The following is a 20,508-nucleotide window of genomic DNA, read 5'->3' as shown; positions in this document are numbered from 1 at the left end:
AGGTGGTTCAAACCTCACTTAACAATTTTGAATTCTGATATCTTGCTCAATAACTACATCACGGACTACATTTGTTGACCCATAGGAGTTATTAGCTGGCCATACAGTTTAAGGGGAATTATACCTAAGCTGTATCCGTATCTGTGTTTATCTATAGTTGTAGTTCTAAAAACACTTTCATATCCTCTTTATGCTGACAATTTACAAAACAGTGAATTACTTTGTACCTATATTTGCCTTTTCCATATATTTAAGAAATGTATGATGTTTTCTTTGGCTCATACACTAATCTTAATACTCAACAGAGTCGTGGCAAGAGAAGGGAATGTAGGAACAGGCTAAAAATAAAAAGATGTAGTAATTTTAGTGGGCTAACCTAATTTGATACAAATCATTAAATGTATTTGCTTACAATAGACTTAATTAAAGTTTCTGTATCCTTCAATCATATGAAAATGTTTGTAACAGATATATAAATCACTTTTTTGTTTACAACTCCCTTATCTTCCAGTTCAAAATGTCAATCTTAACCCAGCGCAGGGCACAAGTGAAGCACCAGGATTTTTTGAAACCTTTGATTTTGTGTGGATGAACATGACAAGCTACATATAGTTGCTGAATATCAAAATAAATATGACCATAACATAAATAAAAACAAAGTTTCACGGTATGGTCTAACAAAACATGGTATGTTATTCTTTCACGAATAACATGCCTAAATTTTGACATATTAGATGTATTCAAATTAACTTCAATTTTTTCTGTCTTATCTAAGAGGAAACTTAAAATTATATTTTGATTAGTACATCAATATATTTTTGTATTTCCTGCTACCATACATTGGATCTAATTAATTCCTATTGAAACAGTATCAGTAAAGCATTTTAAAGAAATGCTATTCTATACCATTAATAAAATTATGACTTCAAGGAAATAGGTTTCCAACTTCACCCAAAGCAGTGGTAACTATGGTACCAACACAGCGGCATGTTACATTTTTATTCTTACGTTGTTCAGCCTGTTAATTAACATGTTACTACTCTAAGAAATGTCAGTTTTCAATGTTTCACTTTTTTGATGTCCCTTTTCTACAGTACCGACATGCATTGTGGCTTAGCTTTCCTCTGTGTGTTACACATCTTTTCCCTACTGTAATTTTTCTTCTGCCACTCTAATTCACTTAGTTAATATAACACTCCTTACACGTTTCAGCACAGTGACTTTTTCTCGATGTTCTGTTTCTCTTGGGAATTAATAAAGTGCTCTCTGTTCAAGAATAATAATTTGACCCCTGAAATTGATCAGCACTCATACTCAGGAAGACATTCACACAGACTTACAAGTTCCAAAGAAAATGAACAAATTTGATTTGCAACACACACAATAAAAAGTGAATTTAAAGCAAAGAAGGAATACTGGTTAAGTATTGATGAAACAAATGCACAGCACTTACCTGGAATAAGCTGGGCCACAAACAGGTGATTTGGGGATAAGCTGAGGAGTGATATTATGACCAAAAAAGGAACATGTTTCCATTTCATCTTTGTCCCTTCCTTGCATTACACCCAGCCAGTGATAGATAATGTGTTATCTGGGGAGATAAAAAAAATATTATTTTGTAATGGTTAGCTATGTTGAGAAACAATTATTTTGTGAAACACTGCAGTTCAAGTAGATTTGAAATGTCATTTTTGGAAATAATGAAACAAAATTATTACATCACTAAAATGAATATGAATTGTATAGATACATTTCATGACACACATTTCAAACAAATGTAGTATTTATTAATTTTGAAAACTCATTTTCAAGTTAGATATTAATCATCAACGATTCCTTGGTTTTCTCTATTCTTTAGAGGATGCCAGATAAGTGATTTTTACTTTTATTTCCCACCAATTTAGTTGGAACACTCTCATCACATTTAGAAAACTCTGAAATTAATCATTCATTAAACAAATATTTACAAACAATTTATAATGAGTCAAGCATTATGCTGCTTTGGTGATATAGCAGAAAAAAAACTTGCTTTTCACCCAGGTGCATAAACACCTTGAGGCCAGTTTAATTATGTGAATTCACAAACAGATTTTAAAAATTACTAAGTGGTCTATTCTGAATATGACAGAGAAACATAACATAGTATCCCTGTAAAAAAACAAAGCTTATAATATTTGGGAACTTTTTAAGAGATAATAACAAATGACAGCACAAAGCTACAAAAATATATGCAGGTGACTGGTTAATTAATTTTGCCAGGGAGAATTGACCAAGCTTATATGGAAGAAGTGGCATTTTGAGATATGAGATAATATCCGATAAGTATAAAATAAAACAATACTATTTAGAGATTACAATATAAATTTTCAAAGTAAGATGGTATGTATATACATAAATTTCATGGTATATTTATTTATATATCAATTTTATCATAGATAGGTAGATAGGTGATAGACAGGTAGATACAGATCTATTCCATGATATAATGACATATTTAGGCTACTATAAGGAGAGTAGTTGTTTGGCTGGATGATGGGGTTTGCCAGTATGTAATGTGATAGGGAACTTAAAAAATAAAATGGGGCAAGTAATGTAGGTAATGAGGAGCCACTGAGATTTTAATAATAGATTATAAAATGATCTAAATAATTTAGAAGATAACTCTGGTAGGAACAGACAAGTATACTTGGCAGTACTTGGCAAATTTTAGATTTGAGAGTTGGGAAGTGGAAAGACTTAATCTTTTAACAGTATTTTTACTATTTAGTCAAAAATAGATAAACAAATCTAGTACTATATAAAAAGTAATTTGCCCACCCCAATGAAGTTCTAACAGTTATTTTTGTGACACTCAGAATAACAAATTGAAAAAAAGATTACTAATTTATTGCCGTAGGTTAACTGGACATAGCTATTTTAATTTGTCTATTTGAGTTCAGCTGTCCTGATTGTATGACTTATCAGTGCAGAGTTAATTGCTAAGTTTTCCCCTAGCAAAGCTGTCTAATCCTCTTGCCAGACAGCTATAACCACCTGACTTTACTTGAGATATTTGGAGATTATTTCCTCTCTCTAAAATTTTCTGTAAGCAACTTTGATCTGAACTAGAAACTGGCCTCAGAAAACACGCTTGTTACTGTAGTTTCATATTTATTGCCCGACTCGTTTATCTTGGGGTTAATGTTCTCGTAACTCTCCTTACCCTAGTATATCACTCACCACTGACATTATGTAACTACATTATAAACTAGATTAATATTTTTACTCTTTAGTCCATACTATGCAGTTATTAGTTTGTTCAAAAGCTCTTTTACAGAGTTATCCATTGAATGTTTTGGCTTATGATCACATTTCTCAGTGAAGTATAAATGATTTGTTCCTCCAGAGAAAATGTATAAGTATATTGTGTACTGGTCATTTCTGCTTGGCTGGCTTTTGATATAATAGTTGCCCTATCTTCTTGGTTTCTGCTTGCCTAAGGAGTTTCTCAGATTCTTCTTCTCTCTAATTGATTACTGAGTGTCCTAGACATAGAGTCCTGTTTGGAAAACACACTAGACCTCTGGTTTCTTAAATGCATATAAGCAGTTGTATCTTAGCTCTTGATGTAAATAAAAACACGTATGAATCTCAAGGCTATTTAGAACTCGCTTATTACTTAAAAATTTAGCAGGATTATATTTGTTAAATGATATTTTATAGTACATTAATTGAAAATGAGATTTTTGTTTCTGTGGCTAATTACATTTTAATTGTCATTTATTAATAGTGATATATAGCTTGTTTGTAGCAGGCAGCTATTGATAAAATAAAGAGCCTAATCAAACATGCACATTTTCACCTTAAAAAGCATGCAATTATTACAAGAAAATAAACCTGAAAGTACAAACACTTACTATAATTGAATTCCCCCAAGTTATATTATTCAACAGGCAGATATTATTTCAAATATCTGTAAGGTATTATGATTAATATTCCTCGAATAAATTTTCATGATCTAGGACTACTTCTGTGAATTTATGTAGTAAGTGGCTAAAAACATAATATGATTTTTAAGGTAGTACCCACAAATCAGAAATTATGAATCAGAAATGGGAATTGCATTATTAGCTATTCTGCACTTATCATTTCAGTACTTTGAAGTTTTGGTTTGCTTTTAATAGATTTTACTTTTTACAGTAGCTTTGGGTTTAGAGAAAAATTGAGTGGAAGGCACAGAGATTTCTCATTCACTTCCTTCCCTGACACTATTCCATTCCCTGACACTATTCCACTCCCTGCCCTTGCACAGCCTCTCCCATTGGCAACCCCCACCAGAATGATGCATTTGTTACAATTGATCAACCTGCATTGACACACCATTATCACCCAAAGTCCATAGTTTACATTTAGGTTTACTCTTGGTGTTGTGCATTTTATGGGTTTGAACAAATGTATATGACACATATCAAACATCATAGTATCATACAGAATAGTTTCACTGCCCTAAAAATCCTTTGTGCTTCATCTATTCATCCCTCCCCCTTCCGAGCCCCTAGAAACTGCTGATCTCTTTGTTATCTCCACAGTTCTGCCTTTCTTGGAATGTCATATGGGCATAAACATAGAGTATGCAGCCTTTTAAAATTGGCTACATACGTCTTTCGCTTAGTAATTAATATAAATTTAAGTTTCCTCCGTGTTTTTTTCTTTTCATGTCTTGATAGCTAATGTCTTTTCAGCACTGAATAACATTCTATTGTCTGGACGTACCATGGCTTATTTATCCATTTACCTATTGAAGGACATCTTGATTTCTTCCAAATTGTGGCAATTATGAATAAAGCTGGAATAAATATCCATTTGCAGGTTTTTGTGTGGAGATAAGTTTTAAACACATCTGGGTAAATAATAAATAGTGTGATTGTTCAATTATATGGTAAGACAATGCTTATTATTGCAAGAAACTGTCAAATTGTCTCTCCAAGTTGTTACAGCATTTGTCTTTCCACTAGTAACGGGTAAGATTTCTTGTTGTTCAACATCCTTGCTAGTAGCTGGTGGTGTCAGTGTTCTAGGTTTTGGCCATTCTAGTAGGCATGCAATGGTATGTAGTGTTTTAAATTTACATGTCCTTGTTGGCATATGATGTGAAACATCTTTTAGTGGCTTATTTATCATCTCATAATCATCTTTGGTGAGGTATTTGTTAAGTCTTTTTTCTCATTGTTGAGTTTAAGAATTTTTTTTTTCGCTTGCTTTTGTTTTTTGAGATAGTGTCTTGCTCTGTCACCCAGACTTGAGTACAGTGGTGCTATCTTGGCTCACGGCAACCTCCGCCTCCCAGGATCAAGTAATCCTCCCAACTCAGCCTCCCAAGTAGCTGGGACAACAGAAGTGTACCACAACACCTGGCTAATTTTTTTTGTATTTTTTTGTAGAGACAGGATTTTACCATGTGCCCAGGCTGATCTTGAACTCCTGAGCACAAGGGATCTGCCCGCTTTGGCCTCCCAAACTGCTGGGATTACAGGTATGAGTCACTGCACCTGGCCTTTTGTTTTGTTTTGTTTACTTTTATTGTATGTTTTGAATAACACCATTTTATCAGATATGTCTTTTGCAAATATTTTCTTCCAGAGTGTGGCTTGTCTTATTTTTCTCGACAGTGTCTTTCACAGAGTAGAAATTTTCAATTTTAATAAAGTTCAAATGATCCATTATTTCTCAATACCTTGAATTTTTGGTCTTTAAGAATCCTCTCAAGATGAAAGTCCCCTAAGTTAGGATATAACCTTATTAGCAAACACACTAACCTTTAAACCACACTAACCCTTAAAACCACACCTTTTGACATATTATCAATAAGATAATTGATTTCAGTGAAGAATGTGATATAACCGTATTTGTATGTTCTTTCAGTATTAAAAGTAGTTAATCCAACAAGAAAAAGCACAACACCTTTGAATATCATATGAACATGTTTCCCATGGATGTGTACATAAAGTGCCTATTTTTAAAATACTAAGAATATATATACATATGGCTTTGAATTAAGAAAACTAACACTATATGAGAAAAGACAAAGATTTACAACATACCATTTTGAAAACATGTGATTACCAAATTGTTTAGGGTAATTTAAATGTCTAAAATTATAATTTACTTGTAAGTTATGTGTATGGAAGTAATATAACCAGTGTTTTAGAATCATAGAATGTAGATTCAAATTGTTTCACTGCGAATCCTAGCTCACCACTCAGATAATTGTTTGACTTACATCAAACAATTTAAACTCTCTTAGTCTCATCTTTCTGAAGTGTAAAATGTGAAGAAGAATAATAGCCACATCATTGGGTGAGATGTGTGTAGAGTGCTTATAAAAATGCCTGCTCTATTTCCTGATATCTACTAATATTGATATCAACATTATCACCAGCTTCAAATAGCATCCAGTGAAATTCCTCCAGGGTAATGACAGAACCAATTGTGTATTTGTATTTGCACATTGCTTCATATTAGAATAGTATTGGCTTAGGTCTAATTTGCAAGAAATTAGAGGCTTGGATTATTTTAATGAACTTTATTGAAAGGTAATATATTTATAAGATAATCTGATTTTAATGGTGCAGTTCAATTTTGACAAATGTATAGAACCATGCAAACTCCACCACAATCAAGATACAGATCCTTTCCACAGGGGTCTTAATTGTAAAAACTAATATGTTATATACATATGCTGTTCATATGCACGTGTTGCTAATGTTTATTTTCAAGTAATATAATTACTAATATGCTGATCCAACCCCTGCTAATAGGAGGGTGATTTTCTCAAAGAAACGTTTCAAAATATATTTTAGGAGAATCTTGTTCCATGGATTATTAATAAAATTTCTTAGAAAGTAAAAAAAGTTTCATCTATAATTAATTTAGGTTAGTGCATATTTCAACAAAGTCAAAAACATTTCTTTGAGCACGAATTTCGTATTACATAAGAGAACACCTATATTTCCTAACTTTATCAGTGCATGACACCTATTTCCTCTTCTGAAACTCTTCAGCCTAGGTGGCTCTCTTCTTTTCTTAACATATTTGGAAGGACAGTAACTGTTAAAGGTTTTCCTTGTTATGAGCCAAAATTGGTTTTCCTTTAAGTCACCCTACTCTCTTTTGTCTTCATTTCCAGGTAAAAAGAAAAAGTGCTCTGCAAAACTGAACTAGTTTGCAACCTTTAACTCCAGTGCCTCTGAGATCCTCCTAAGACGTGTCTCAGCCTCCTAAGCAGCTAGGACTACAGGTGTGCACCATCACACTTGGCTTTCTTCTCTTTTTCTTTTTACTTTTTTTTTTTTTTTTTTTTTGTAGATACAGAGCCTGTCTATGTTGCCCAAGATGGTCTCGAACTTCTTCTGGCCTCAAGATCCTCCTGATTTGGCCTCCGGAAGTGTTGGGATTACAAGCATGAGCCACTGGACGTGGCCTCTGTCCTAGTCTTAATAAGGAGAATAGCCGTGGCTTGTAGAGTAAATTGCTATGCCTAAAGATTGCCTGTCTTTGTGAGATAAACAACAAGAAAAGGTCAGCCTCATTGTGGATTTTGCATGTAACAGATGAATCACTCAGCAATCTACACATTGGTTGGTAAAGGAGATATTCTTCCTCTTTACATATGAGATAGACTACAGCTTGGTCTACCCAAATAGGACTGTAGTCATAGAGCTCATGAAGGAAAATCAATCACCCCAAATCAATCTCTATTTACATCAATGTTTGTAATGTTCTAGAGTTTTGTGAAAACTAAGAATGCAAAGTTTAGGTTTTAGGAGAGTTATAAATACATGAATAATAAATATTTTTGAACAGCTAATCTATGGAGAGCTCTGTGCCAGGCAGTGGAAAGTCAAATATGTGTGAAATAAATATACTATCTTCATGTCAGAGGAGTAAATAATTTATTACACATGAATGACAAAAGTAAAAGGGATTAGGTTGGTGACACGAGGAAGTAGTCAAGGTGGGAAGAGGATCAGGCTTGAGCTAGGTTCTAAAGGGTCTGTTGAAGTTGCACAAGTCCAGTATTGGGTAAAGCTATTCAATGAGGGTATGTGTGATGTGTACCTAATTGAGGTTACATGGAAGGCTTTTGTGTAAAGGTAAAAATAAATAATATGTGATGTATGTGTAGCACTTCACAGTTTACCTATATATTAATCTATTGATGTATGATGTATTAATTATTATTAGGGAAAAAGTCATAATATATTATCTTTCATAGGAGGATGCAAGTTCAGAATCTTTAAGTAACTCGTCTGCAAGAAAATACACAGCAAATACAGTAGATTGGAACCAACTCTACTATGTTTCTCACAACAATTGCAAAATGTCAGAGAATTAGAAGGTATTGAATGCAAGACTAAATTCCAGGCTTTTTCTTGTCAGTGGTTAATGGCATATGGGAAGATGAAGCTCAGCACACATTGTATAACTTGGAGATTAAAGTGACTTCAGATAAAGGAAACCATGTAGATGATTCTTAGCATATTATAGTATGTATGGTGAAGAGACTCTTACATACAAGTCTAACTGGTGGGGAAAAATGTAGAAATAAACATTAACTATATTGCAAAAGAAAGGCAACAGTTTGTTGAGAAACAAGAACACCAAAAGTTAAAAAAAATACATATGTCATACTATTTCCAAAATCTAAAGCTAGGAAATGGAAAAGTTAATAAGTGTGTGTGTGTGTGTGTGTGTGTGTGTGCATGCACGTGTGTGTGTATTATAAATGATTGACTAATCTATACCTACTCTAGAGTTCTGTAGATAATAATGTGTGTATAAGTCAATAGTTAACTCTACTGATAATTTGCTACTGCTTCTGTTTAGTTGGAAGTGCCTTTCATGCGTTTCACTTGAAATTTAAAAAGCCAAAAGGGTATAATACCTTCTAAAAATGCAGGATTAATGCTTTCAAACAGACGAGGCAAACTGGACAAATTACTATTAAACTCTTTTTAACTTCGAGTACTTCAAACCTCCTATAAAAAGTATATTATTTTAAAATGGCATACACATAAAAATAGAGTACATAAAGCACAGTTTTAAATCTGAATTAATTAAAACATTCTATTATTTTTCATATATTAAAAAGCCTATAATTTGTTTATATTACATTTAGCTTAAGTACTTCACATGTATTTAGGAAACTCTTTCCTCATAGAAACAGGCAAATGCTATACCTTTAGTCTGTTTAAATTATGCTAAACTCCAAACTATTACATCTTTGACTGAAAGCATCAGTACTAACTTTCTGACTTCACTTATGTACTTGGATTTGCTTTACAACATGAGGCAAGAAAGGCAACTAGTAAGAAAAGACTGTTGGAAAATAAGTTTAAAATTAAGACTGAGAATAAAATATATGAATAGAAAGTATAGGAGTGATGACAAGGCAAAGACACATCTTGAAAATTGGGCAGCAGAGTTTAGCAGGAGTTGCAGAAGTAAGGATATTTGCAAGATTCTCTAATTTGTCACCTCATTTCTTAAAGATTCCTTATATGTAGGCACAGCTACATTATGAATCACAGCCGTTTTATTTGGACAGATCATGGGCCTTATTTCCAATTAAGCTTCCGTTCATTTCATGAAGGACTAATTAATTCTCATCACACTTTCAGGATACAGAAAATTTTAAACACACTTTGAAGAAACTCAGGGAATAGTGATAAACCTCAGGCTGTATATCACAAATGTGGTAATTTGAGATTCTTATTCTATGTCCACATTGTACTTAAGTACTTGATTGAGGTCAGATAAAGAGTCAAAGACATTCTTTAAAACATAATTTGTAAGTACGCTTAAAATAGTACATCTATTAGTCTCATGTAGACAGATATGTTATTGATTCATAATACAGAGAAAAAAATAAGTAATCCGAAGCACGCATCCTTTTAGAATCTTATCCTTCAACCTACACCAAATTCAGGAAAAGTCGCATTTTGGCAAATAGAGCTCACGTTATACTATACTCCTAGACTTCCAAAAATTTTAGCTTCTGGTTGTCTTGTACGTTTCACTGTGTTTAAAGACATTGCAATGTAATTGATTGCTAATCAATTATGAAAAAAAACTTTAAAAAGTAATAACAAATATCAGCAAAAATAAATCTTACCATCCTATTCTGTGTACTTTACTATTTAATTTATTTTATTTCATTTTTACCACCTCCCCCACCGCACAGTGGCTGCAGCAAGCCTCGCCCAAGGAGAGTCTGAGCCCAAACCTGCCTAACCCTCTCTACCAGCCCTGGTAGCTCAATACAGAAGACATAAACTCTTAGGAGCTCTATGGCCCCCTCCATCACTTGAGATTTTGGGGCAAGCATAGATCCCCCTACTACAACCTCAGCTGGTGCTCTCTTGAAAGAACCTCCTCCTGGCAGGAGGCCAACAAACTCAGGCCATTGCAGCAACTCATAACAAAACAACCCTGTTTCCAGGAAGGAGAAAACAACAGCTAATTCCACTGCCTGCAACATCCAAGCTAACCAGAGGTCCTGAGCCTATTCAAGTGACAACTTCACTGCTGGCACAACCAGCATTCGAGAAAGCCAGGACTAAATCTATTTACAACCAAGGACTCTCACAATCCACTTCACTCCCCTGCCACCTCCACCAGAGCAGGTGCTGGTATTCAGGGCTGGGAGACATATTCTGTGTACTTTAGGTTTTACTGTATTATCATCTTAGGACAGTCATCACAAAGAAAGGATAAGTAATTATTTTATCGCTACAAAATGAGAATCTGAAGTATAAGATGGCTTTTATAACCCTGCATGTGAAGTATTCAAAATACTGATTGACATCTTCAAATAAAGGACTAGATGAAGCCTGAAAAGAGTCAAACTAATAATCATTAAAAGTTCTACTTAATCTTTGATATCTGTTCAGCATGTTAAAGCCAGCACTGTAACATGGTTTAAGGCAGTAATTGTATGACTTTTGGATTAGATATTTTTAATATAGTGCATTCTTAGAATTCATAAATGCTTTTCAAGATTAAAATATAAAATCAACAAAACAGTAAGATGGTTGTCAACTGCTGGCTAGACTATGTTATCAAAATGATGAAAAAGCAGCTATGTATAAAAATAAACCTAATGTTATATCCACAGGGCATGATGAAGATAAACACTAGTTTCTCTAGTGTAGCTGCCATAATCATTAAAGAATCGATGGCAAATTAAACTTACAAATCCTTAGGGGCAGGGGGTGGGAGAAAAAACACAGCAGTAAATGCAGAAAGGCTCAAATCAATTTTTCACCCTAAACATGTGAGGTTTATTAGTATTGCTAACATAAAGGCAAATGTAAAGACAGAAAAACGGGGATATTATCTTCTTTCACTTTAATTATAGGGTTGCCTCAGGCAGAATTAGTTTTCTGACTTGCTTAAAAAATATTGCATTCCTATATTAATAGAATTATTTAAATAATAAAGACAGTTTTAAAAGATGATCTAATGAAAAGTAATAAAATATAGTCTATCCATATTTTTTTCTTTTTCTTTCTTATTTTACAGCTAAAATTAAAACTGTCTACATCATGCATTTTTTTCAAAATGAATGTTCAAATTCACGAAGATGATTCCTTAAAAGTATACTCATGTACACCAAGACAGAAAGAAAGCAATTTTCAAACAAAAGCAATTTTCAAAATGCTGTGCTTACACTAGATCAGTCAGATGAATTCTATGCCCACTTGACCTTCAATCATATTGTTCATTTCATCATTCTGATGAAAATTAGTGGGACGCATGATGTCTGGTCATCCTAGCTAAAGTGAATTCAGTTGCAGACATATTTTTCTGAACAATATCATCATTCAAGAAATGTACGATGGAAATACACATCAATAACATCAGTGTTCTAATAAGTGTTGCCTCTGATGAGTTAGATTTATCTTAGACTGATCACAAACATAGAATAAAAAATGCCTGAACATTGGTTTGGTTGAAGAGAAGTTAAATATGAAGCTGGTCTGTCTTGACACATGTTGAGAGGCAGAAGTGCAGAGTGGTAGGGAGAAAAGAGAGTGAGAGAACACGGAATGAGAGAAAATTAGAGAAACAGAACAGTTGTTTAGCAAGCATGTTTAGCTGGCAAATCCTGGAATTAACAACAAACGAAGTATACAGCAAATGGGGTAGTTACCTCCAGAATTCCTTTGCTTTTAGAGAGTGTTGCTGTGATCATTCTCTTCCCTCTGTTTAGTCTAAATGAAAAAGAATGCCTGCTGATTTTTTTTTCACTTTAGAGACCAAAACTTTAATTAAAACCAGCTATGATGTAAACTAAAGATAAAAAATCCACACTGTGCTAATTTCACATTTCAATAAATACTAATGTCTGACAAGGTTTTAGAAAAGTGCATTTAATGAGACATGATGTCACTATTAGAATAATTTCTCTAAACAAAAGCATGAATATACCAAAATTATACTAAAATGATGATTTTTGTATGCTTACATTTCATTTATTTAATAAACGTTATTTGACAACTTATTATGCACCATCCTAAGATACAAAAATGAATGACAGTGCCTACTCAAGAAGAGTTTACAGTAGGGCAGAGGGAGCCATGGAGATAAGTTAAATGCAGTGGTAATTTCTATTAATATAATGGTATAAATAGAGTGCTGTACCATCAGATCAAAGGAGAACGAAGTAATCAGGCTTCTGGAAAATTGGAAAATGTTCATCCCAGAAGTGAACAATTAGAGATGGAATTTGAAAGAACAGTAGTTGTTGACTGAACCAAAAGGGTTCAGGACTGGAGAAGGAAATTCTAAACGAAAGCACCAACAGGGCAGAGGCAGGAAGGAAAAAGAATCTTTATGTCTGAAAAACAATAGATGGTTTCATTTGGATGGGATTTCAGATAAATGTAAGTGGGGGGTTCTGACAGGAGATGAAGCCAAAAACATAAAATGAAACAAAACGTAAATAGCTTTGTGTGCAAAACAGACATTTAAGCTGAAGAATGAACTGAGCAAATGCAGTTTTTGGCCAAAAGCTCTATGAGCACGGACTTGAAGTGGAAAAGCTGGAGGTCATGAGGTGGCAAAGGTCTCTATTATAATATTTCACAATTCTATTTCCATGCCTGCCATGTAAAAATCACTAACTATTTGCTGAGTTAATGGAAGGATGAATGAAAACAGCAGTACAAACATAGACATATATGCAACTGAACTAATATACTTGCAGAAGAGATAGGGTACAAACATAAAAGCTATAGTATTCATAAAGTCTATGTGTTTCTGAAGATTGCCTTTACCTTAGGCAAGAAATCATGGTAGATTAAAAAATAGAGAATGCTTAGAAAAACATTCTATTACCAATATTTACCAGTGCAAAATGTACTCAGTTTTTGTTCACATTTGCTTTCATTTTGTACACAAATTAATTTCAAACACACTGCCTTGAATGTGTATGAAAACCTAAAATTAGTTCAATACTATTGGGAGAGTAGTCACAGGATCATTTTTAAATGGATGTGACATTGAAATTTAAATCCATTATATGGGGTTGGAATGTTTAGTGTCTGAATAACTATGTTTTTTACAGCTATTCATATTAAAGCAGGATATTAATTTCTAAGCCATGAGTAGATTGTCCATTAATACTTAAATGAGCTGCAAATTTTTAGATTGCTTAAGAGCAAATAGTTCTACCAAATATTATTATTCTAGATGCATATACAGCCTAGTCAATCTTAGCAATTGCCTTCCCTTATGTTGGGTTAGTTTATGAAGCTATAGCAGCAGGGTGAGGACAAAAGGAACAAGCATTAAATTTCAGACTGGCGATTAAATAATGCTATAGTAAGAGAGACATTAATGAAGTAATAGAAGAGAAGGTCAAAAGTAATTTTCATATGTCAACATGCACAAAGACGTAACAAAAAGATTCATACACAAAAGGCTGTGCATGAAAGGTGGGGAACATTTTTTCTGACTGTCAATTGTGTTGCGTGCATTCTAGAAGCCAAGGGTTTTTGAAAGGCATTTAGCTTTAAACCATTTCTTACTGCTTTGAATGTCCTCAGCAGGACCAGAAATGGAGGATTCAATTTTGAAAGATAATTGTCTCAGATAACTGTCTCGTGCCTTTTCAGCAAGTATCTGATAAACACCTAATTACTAACCAAGTGATTTCAGAGCTACACAGCTGGGCTGGTAAGAAGGCTACCGCAAAAGACTTGGTCATTCATTGTATCAAGATGAAAATGCAGTTGGATTGCAAATTAATTTAATTTATTTGGCTAATGCAATTTTACCAACCATTGTGAGGGAGAATTTATTATTTTAATGAAAGAGTATAAATTTCAATATTAAATCAATGATAGCCACACAAATAACTTCTCACCATAACTCATCAGAAAAAAATCTACTGGAACTAAAAATAGGTCTGTAGAAATTTCAGGCAGTTTGCTTTCTTTGGGCAAGCTTTGTGCTATACTGATGGTATTCTAGTGTTTTGTAGAAAAAAGCAGAATATTAATATTTTTGCATGTTAGATCTTGGCTCAACTCTTTTAATAGCGTTATTAGCCATAAATGCATAACTATTCATCTTTAAATGTATACACATATACATTCACTGACTCTTAACTAATTCTGAATGTCATTCCCTGTCATATCCCTGGCCTTTCCCTGTTATGTCCAACTGTCTATTCTGGGTTGTCATATGTAGTTTAAGGCCTAAGATTAGGGCCCCATATTATGTACTGCCTTGACATCTGGTGAAATTGAGATGGCTTGAAATTAAGATGGCCTAAAATGGCTTATTGCAAGTTCCCTTCACACTCTGCTTTCATGGATGAGGTCTCCTATCAAAACAACCCTCCTTATCAGGGAGACCAGGCACAGTTTCCTGAATAGCAGGTTTCATTACCTTGCCAGCCCAGAGAATTGCTCAAACAAGCCAAGCCAATCACATCCTTCTGGAGGAACCAAGGGCATCTCACCCTCTTGACACAACAATACCCCCACACCCCTTGAACTTCTGGCTGTTGACTCTCCTCTGGAGTGTTACCCCTCTGTGACTCTGCTTAGTGAGTGGTATCCTCTACCCTGAGCTGCGAGCGTATGTGAGTAATAACTTGAGATCAACTGCTGTTGATCTAACCTGCCAGTATTGGGTGTCATATGTTCAACTGTCCCCATAACCCTAGGGCGGGAATCCCTCTCTCACCAACAAAGAAACAAAGAGGTTACTAAAACCTCATAAAACCACTTAGATTGGTCTAATGCTCAGACCTGTTTGTGCTTTGAGTAAATACGTCATTTGTTTTGTGTACTTTCAGGGTGATCGCCAAATTTTAGAGATCTGGAGGGGCAAATAAAATGATTGGAGGTGTGGAGTAAAGTGCTTTTTATGTCAATGAATAAGATGTACTGACATGTATTGAACACTTTCCCCAATACCCTCACGTAGTTCTATTAGTGTAGTGGCTACTTGTATAAAATAATAGAGGATAAAGTAAAAAGAGAAAGTAACACAAAACAATGCATTCCAGTTACCAAAGGATGATCAGAAGAGAGACTGCTCTGCAGAACAGTGAAAGCTCACTCTGTTTCAACAAGTGATACACAACAGGTACTCTCACACAGGAGTTGTTCTTTAATAAACATTTTCATCTTAAAATAAGATTACTATTAGACCGAGGTACATTTGTTTACCTTTCATTTCTTTTACATTCTGCTATGCACGATTTCTATATGCCATGAGTCCAATTTTTTTGTCCTTGAGTTACTCCTATTTTAGGCATGTTTGAGATACAGAGGCAAAAAGCGTAATCAGAATAAAGGGGGAACAAATCAAAACAAAAAAAAAGTAGCTACGGGATCTGGAAGGGAGTATGTATTACAGGTTTACCTGCTAAAATTAAGATATGATCCTTATTTAAAGGTAATTATTATGTGCTTCCACATCTGTATACTAAATGGAAGCATTTGAAATGTTTTTGAACTTTTAAAATGTGAAATATTATGAAGTAATCAAATGTAAAATGGTGAATTTTAGTAGTTACAGGATCAGAGAAAGAGTAGGCACTTGGTTCTTTATTATTCTGTTTTAGTCACTTTAAATGAGTTCAAGGTGGAAAGAACAATTTTTGTTGTGAAGTAAACATATGGTTACATAGAATTTGCAAAATTAAATTTCAAATACATAATCCTTTACTGAGAATTATATCAAAGATTAAAAATGATGCTGTGGGTGGGTGCCCAATTCCTCAGTACTAAATATAAGTCATTGCTGTCCACATTCTTTGTCTTTTTGCATGGCAAAATGATGCCTAAAATGTATTACTTAGCCAATTTATTCTGTGGTCATTTTCTTGAAAATTCCATTTCAACACAAAGAGTTATTTTTTTGTCTTGTTCAAGCCAATTTTCTCATCACTGTCTTTTGAATATTTTTCCTCTTATGTAAATTATTTCTACCAGTATTAAGTAATGTTCTGCTATCTTAAGATAAAACAACAGCCAGAACTATTTGTTGCTTGTTTTCTTAACACATTCCATTTACGGCCATGTTTAGTTACAGGTATTCCTTAAGAAGAGTTGTCTCTACTCACTTTTTCTATGACCATAACTTCTCTTCTCTTTTCTTATTACTCCAATCTGACTTTTGCTCCCATAACTGCACTGAACTTCTTCTTACTAAGGTAGCTAATGACTTCCTTTATGTTAAAAAGGAATTGTCCGAAATGTTCAACACGGTTTCCAGCCTGTCTTTTGGAAACCCTTCTCTTAGAAACTGTTTTCCCATATACTCCTTGTTTTCCTCCTATCCTTCTGGCCACTACCTTTTATGATAGTTTCCCTAATACTTTTTTTTTTTTAATTCTTCTCTTTCTCTGCTTTGCTTCTAAATATTGGTCTGTAAAGCAGCAGTCCTGGACCTTTTCTCTTTCTAGATTCTTTTCTGGGAAAATTCCATCCTTAATAGTCTCTGTGTGTTAGTATTTCTCCAGCCCAGCCTCTATCATGAGGTCAGACCCAAGCAGCCAAAAGGATATGTGACATCTTCATTCTCCTGCCCCACAGTCACCACAAATTTAACATATTCAAACTTGAACTCTTGATTAAGTCTTTCCCTTCATCTCTCATTTAAATATTTCTTCTCCAGTCTTTGCCAGTTCTACCTTTCAGGTCCTCAGGCTAGATTCCTGAGAACCAGCTTCTTGTTCCAACGTCCACGTCCCAGCCATCAGTATAGTCTATTGATTTCACCCAGGCATTCACAGAAACTTAAGCATCGTCATCCTCCCTTCCTAACTTTCATATCCAAACTGTCACTAAGTCCTATTGATTCTGTCTCCAAATTATCAAATTTCCAAATTTCCTTCTGTCTACAACATATCCACTTTAGACAAAAATCACCTTTGTTTTTGTTATGGATGTGACAATTGCCACCTAACCAGTTCCTCCATTCCATTTTAGCTTCCATCTCTCCACTATTCAAGAACAATAAGGGCTTTTTCAATGCTTGCGAGTAAAATACGCTCAGTGTAATACATATAAAATGCACTGATCTTAAGTATACAGCTTTGGAAGTTTATATATATGTGTATATATACACCTATATATATATATATACACACCTATATATATACACCTATATATATACACACCTATATATATACCTATATATATACACACCATATATATACCTATATATATACACACCATATATATATACCCATTTATGTGTGTGTGTGTGTGTATGTATATATATATACATATACCCATTTAGCCACCACCCTGGTCACACAGATACCATTGTTTTTATGTCAAGAAGAGCTTTAATTTACTCATTTAAAAAAATTACTCATTTTAAAAAACTCCAAATGCAATACACTATTGTGTAAGTATAGTAAGAAAGACCAGAGATCTAATGTACAACACGAGGACTATAACTGCAGTCTTTTCTAAGGATTCAGCTCCCTCATGTGTTCTCATTCATGAAATAGTCTCTTTCAAGCAACGTGACTCATGAATCTGAGTTGTTTTTGCATAGATTGATAATGAATGACCCTCTCTCTTTGTGTCTGTCTCCTCATCATCCATCCAGCCAAATTGTCTTTGCTAAGAGACATTTATTTTCTTAATTTTTTTTTAGAGAAAAGGTCTTGCTTCCCTGCCCAGGCTGGACTCTGACTCCTAGGCTCAAGTGATCCTCGTGCCTCAGCCTTCCGAGTAGCTGGCACTACAAGCATTCACCACTGTGCTCAGCCATTTATGTATTACTTAACCTGTTATTCTATCCTACTACTGTCAATTGTGTCAATCCTATGACTCCTGGACAGCCTTATTTATTTCCTGCCCACTGGGGACATATAAATAGACCAATGGTCACCCTTGATCTCATACTTGCCAGATTTCTCTCTTATGGGCCACTTAGACCACCTGTGTTTATTCATTTTATTATTATTATATTTTTCAAGGTCTAAAACATTTACAAATCAACCGTTTCAAAAAATACTATTGATAAAGAATAATAAAAGATTATGTATTCCTGAAATAAGTTATTGCTTTACTAACTGTACTTTATTTAGCAGCACCATCAATAGAAGACATACTAAGAATTTTTATACAATAAGTCCTCACTACTAGGGCTCAAAATCCCATGGTTGTCCTTACTGAGATTTCGGATAGCAATGTCCTTAACCTATAATTAGGCATCATACAGTTAATTTTATCATTGCTTTTCTATTTTTCAATAACTGTTATTAAAACCTGCACACACACACAGACATAGTGGAACCTAAAAATGGCCTTACATACTAAGAACATTGAAATACGGTGTGATTTTACTATATGAAAAGAAAGATGTTCTTTTTATATTGTTAAGGTTAATATATTTAAAATTTCTTAAACTTTTATCTTTGTGAATAAATTATAGAAAAAATAATCTATTCATAATACAAATATTAAGTTTTATAGTGACCTGAAAATTAAACATTTCTCAAATCTATTGCTCTCATATCCTTTAAGTTACCTAGCGAGTACAAAGGTTTTCTTCATTTGATGGAATAATAAGCTTAAGTTTAAAAAATCAGAGAAAGACATAAGACTAACTTAAGGGTATAGGTACTGTATTTTAAAACATATTAACATTAAAGAATTTCCTAAGAAGTAACAGAAAATTTTTGATATTCTTAAAATTTTTTCCTCATTGCATTATAATATTATCTTCAATTAAAAACTGCAAATTTGTATTTCCCAAGTTTGTTTTTTTTTCTTACTGGGCAATGGATTCAGCTGCATCCATTTCTTATTTCCACCTAATGCTTCTTAAATTAATTTTTTCTGATGAAAGTGAATTTAGATAAACACAGTAATTATGAAGCTGAAAAACTGGCAAATATTTTAAATAGATTTAATTCCTAAAATAAATTCTTCCTCACTCATGCTGTCTGTTCAAATGCATACTCACATGCGTGGCCCTCCCTAGAGGGAATGCATCTAATTGAATATGATATTTTACAGCCCTAAGGCATGTTTGTCATAACCAGGATGTTGAATATTTGCAGTCATTAAGAAATGGCTGTGTAACAAAAGTTTCACAGGATTCAAAACTAAACAGAATATTGAAGCTAAATCACATTTATGCTGTATGTATGTGATACTACATTGATCAATTAGTACAATTTCATCAAATAATTGTGTGAGTTTTATTCTTTACAAAACATGAAAATAAATAAACATGTTGTCAAGTATAGACAGTCCTGAGTACACAACTAAACTTTGTTACATGCATGTGCTTACAAGTTCGTCGTATGGAAATTTGGGTTGTATTTGCTCGTGGAGATTATTATTAGCTTTACCGTGTGGTCCACAAAAGCACCTTTAGTCCAAAATGGGGCTATAATAATTATCAGCTCTTCAGCCCTTCTTTGATATTATGTTTGCTCAAGATCCTACACTGCTCAAGACACTGAACTTCTCTGGCCCTAAACCAATTTAGATCACATCTCTCTTCTAAGATGTGATCCTTTTGAGTTCTGTACTATCTATCTCTCTGATATACTAAGAGTCTCAAGTGAGCTGTGAAAGTGTCACTATGAGTGTGAGAAATTCATAATTCTCTTGCAGTCTAGCAGTTAGTGACACAGGTAAGGAAAGGGTTGTGTTGGGTCAGACTGTATTGGCAGGGGATGTTTACGCACATGGGTTAAAAGGAATAAGCAATTCCTAAGATGATACCTGCTCAAATAGACTCTGATGGATGTTTCCTATTAAACTAACCAGCTTTCTGAGTAAATAAAGCATTTATTTATTTATTTTAGCATTGAGTAAATAGGGCCATAGACAACTAAATAATTAAATTGAACAAAGGAGCAATTTCTGTTATTATTCCAAACCTCCCTGTGTTTAAAGTATTCGAGTCATTCCCTAATGATCACTCTTGCCATGTGATAGATTTTGCTACGGTTTGAATGTTCGTGTCCTCTCA

The 20,508-nt window shown here is 33.9% G+C and overlaps 1 protein-coding gene across 2 annotated transcripts in view; it reads right to left on the bottom strand.

Annotated features, from left to right (window-relative positions):
* The window catches only part of ROBO1 (roundabout guidance receptor 1), a 1,192,968-nt gene that overhangs the window by 1,011,374 nt on the left and 161,086 nt on the right, over positions 1-20,508 (bottom strand). For both annotated transcript variants that reach the window (XM_030801652.1, XM_030801651.1), the window contains exon 2: positions 1,454-1,591. In XM_030801652.1, coding sequence (XP_030657512.1) covers positions 1,454-1,541 — 88 coding nt within the window. In that variant the 5' untranslated portion in view covers positions 1,542-1,591. The remainder of the gene's footprint in view (positions 1-1,453; positions 1,592-20,508) is intronic.

This window comes from Nomascus leucogenys, chromosome 21 (genome assembly GCF_006542625.1).
Source record: "Nomascus leucogenys isolate Asia chromosome 21, Asia_NLE_v1, whole genome shotgun sequence".
NCBI classification, from domain to species: domain Eukaryota; kingdom Metazoa; phylum Chordata; class Mammalia; order Primates; family Hylobatidae; genus Nomascus; species Nomascus leucogenys.
Note: the sequence above shows the minus strand (reverse complement) of the source record. Positions and strands in the feature narration are given on the sequence as shown.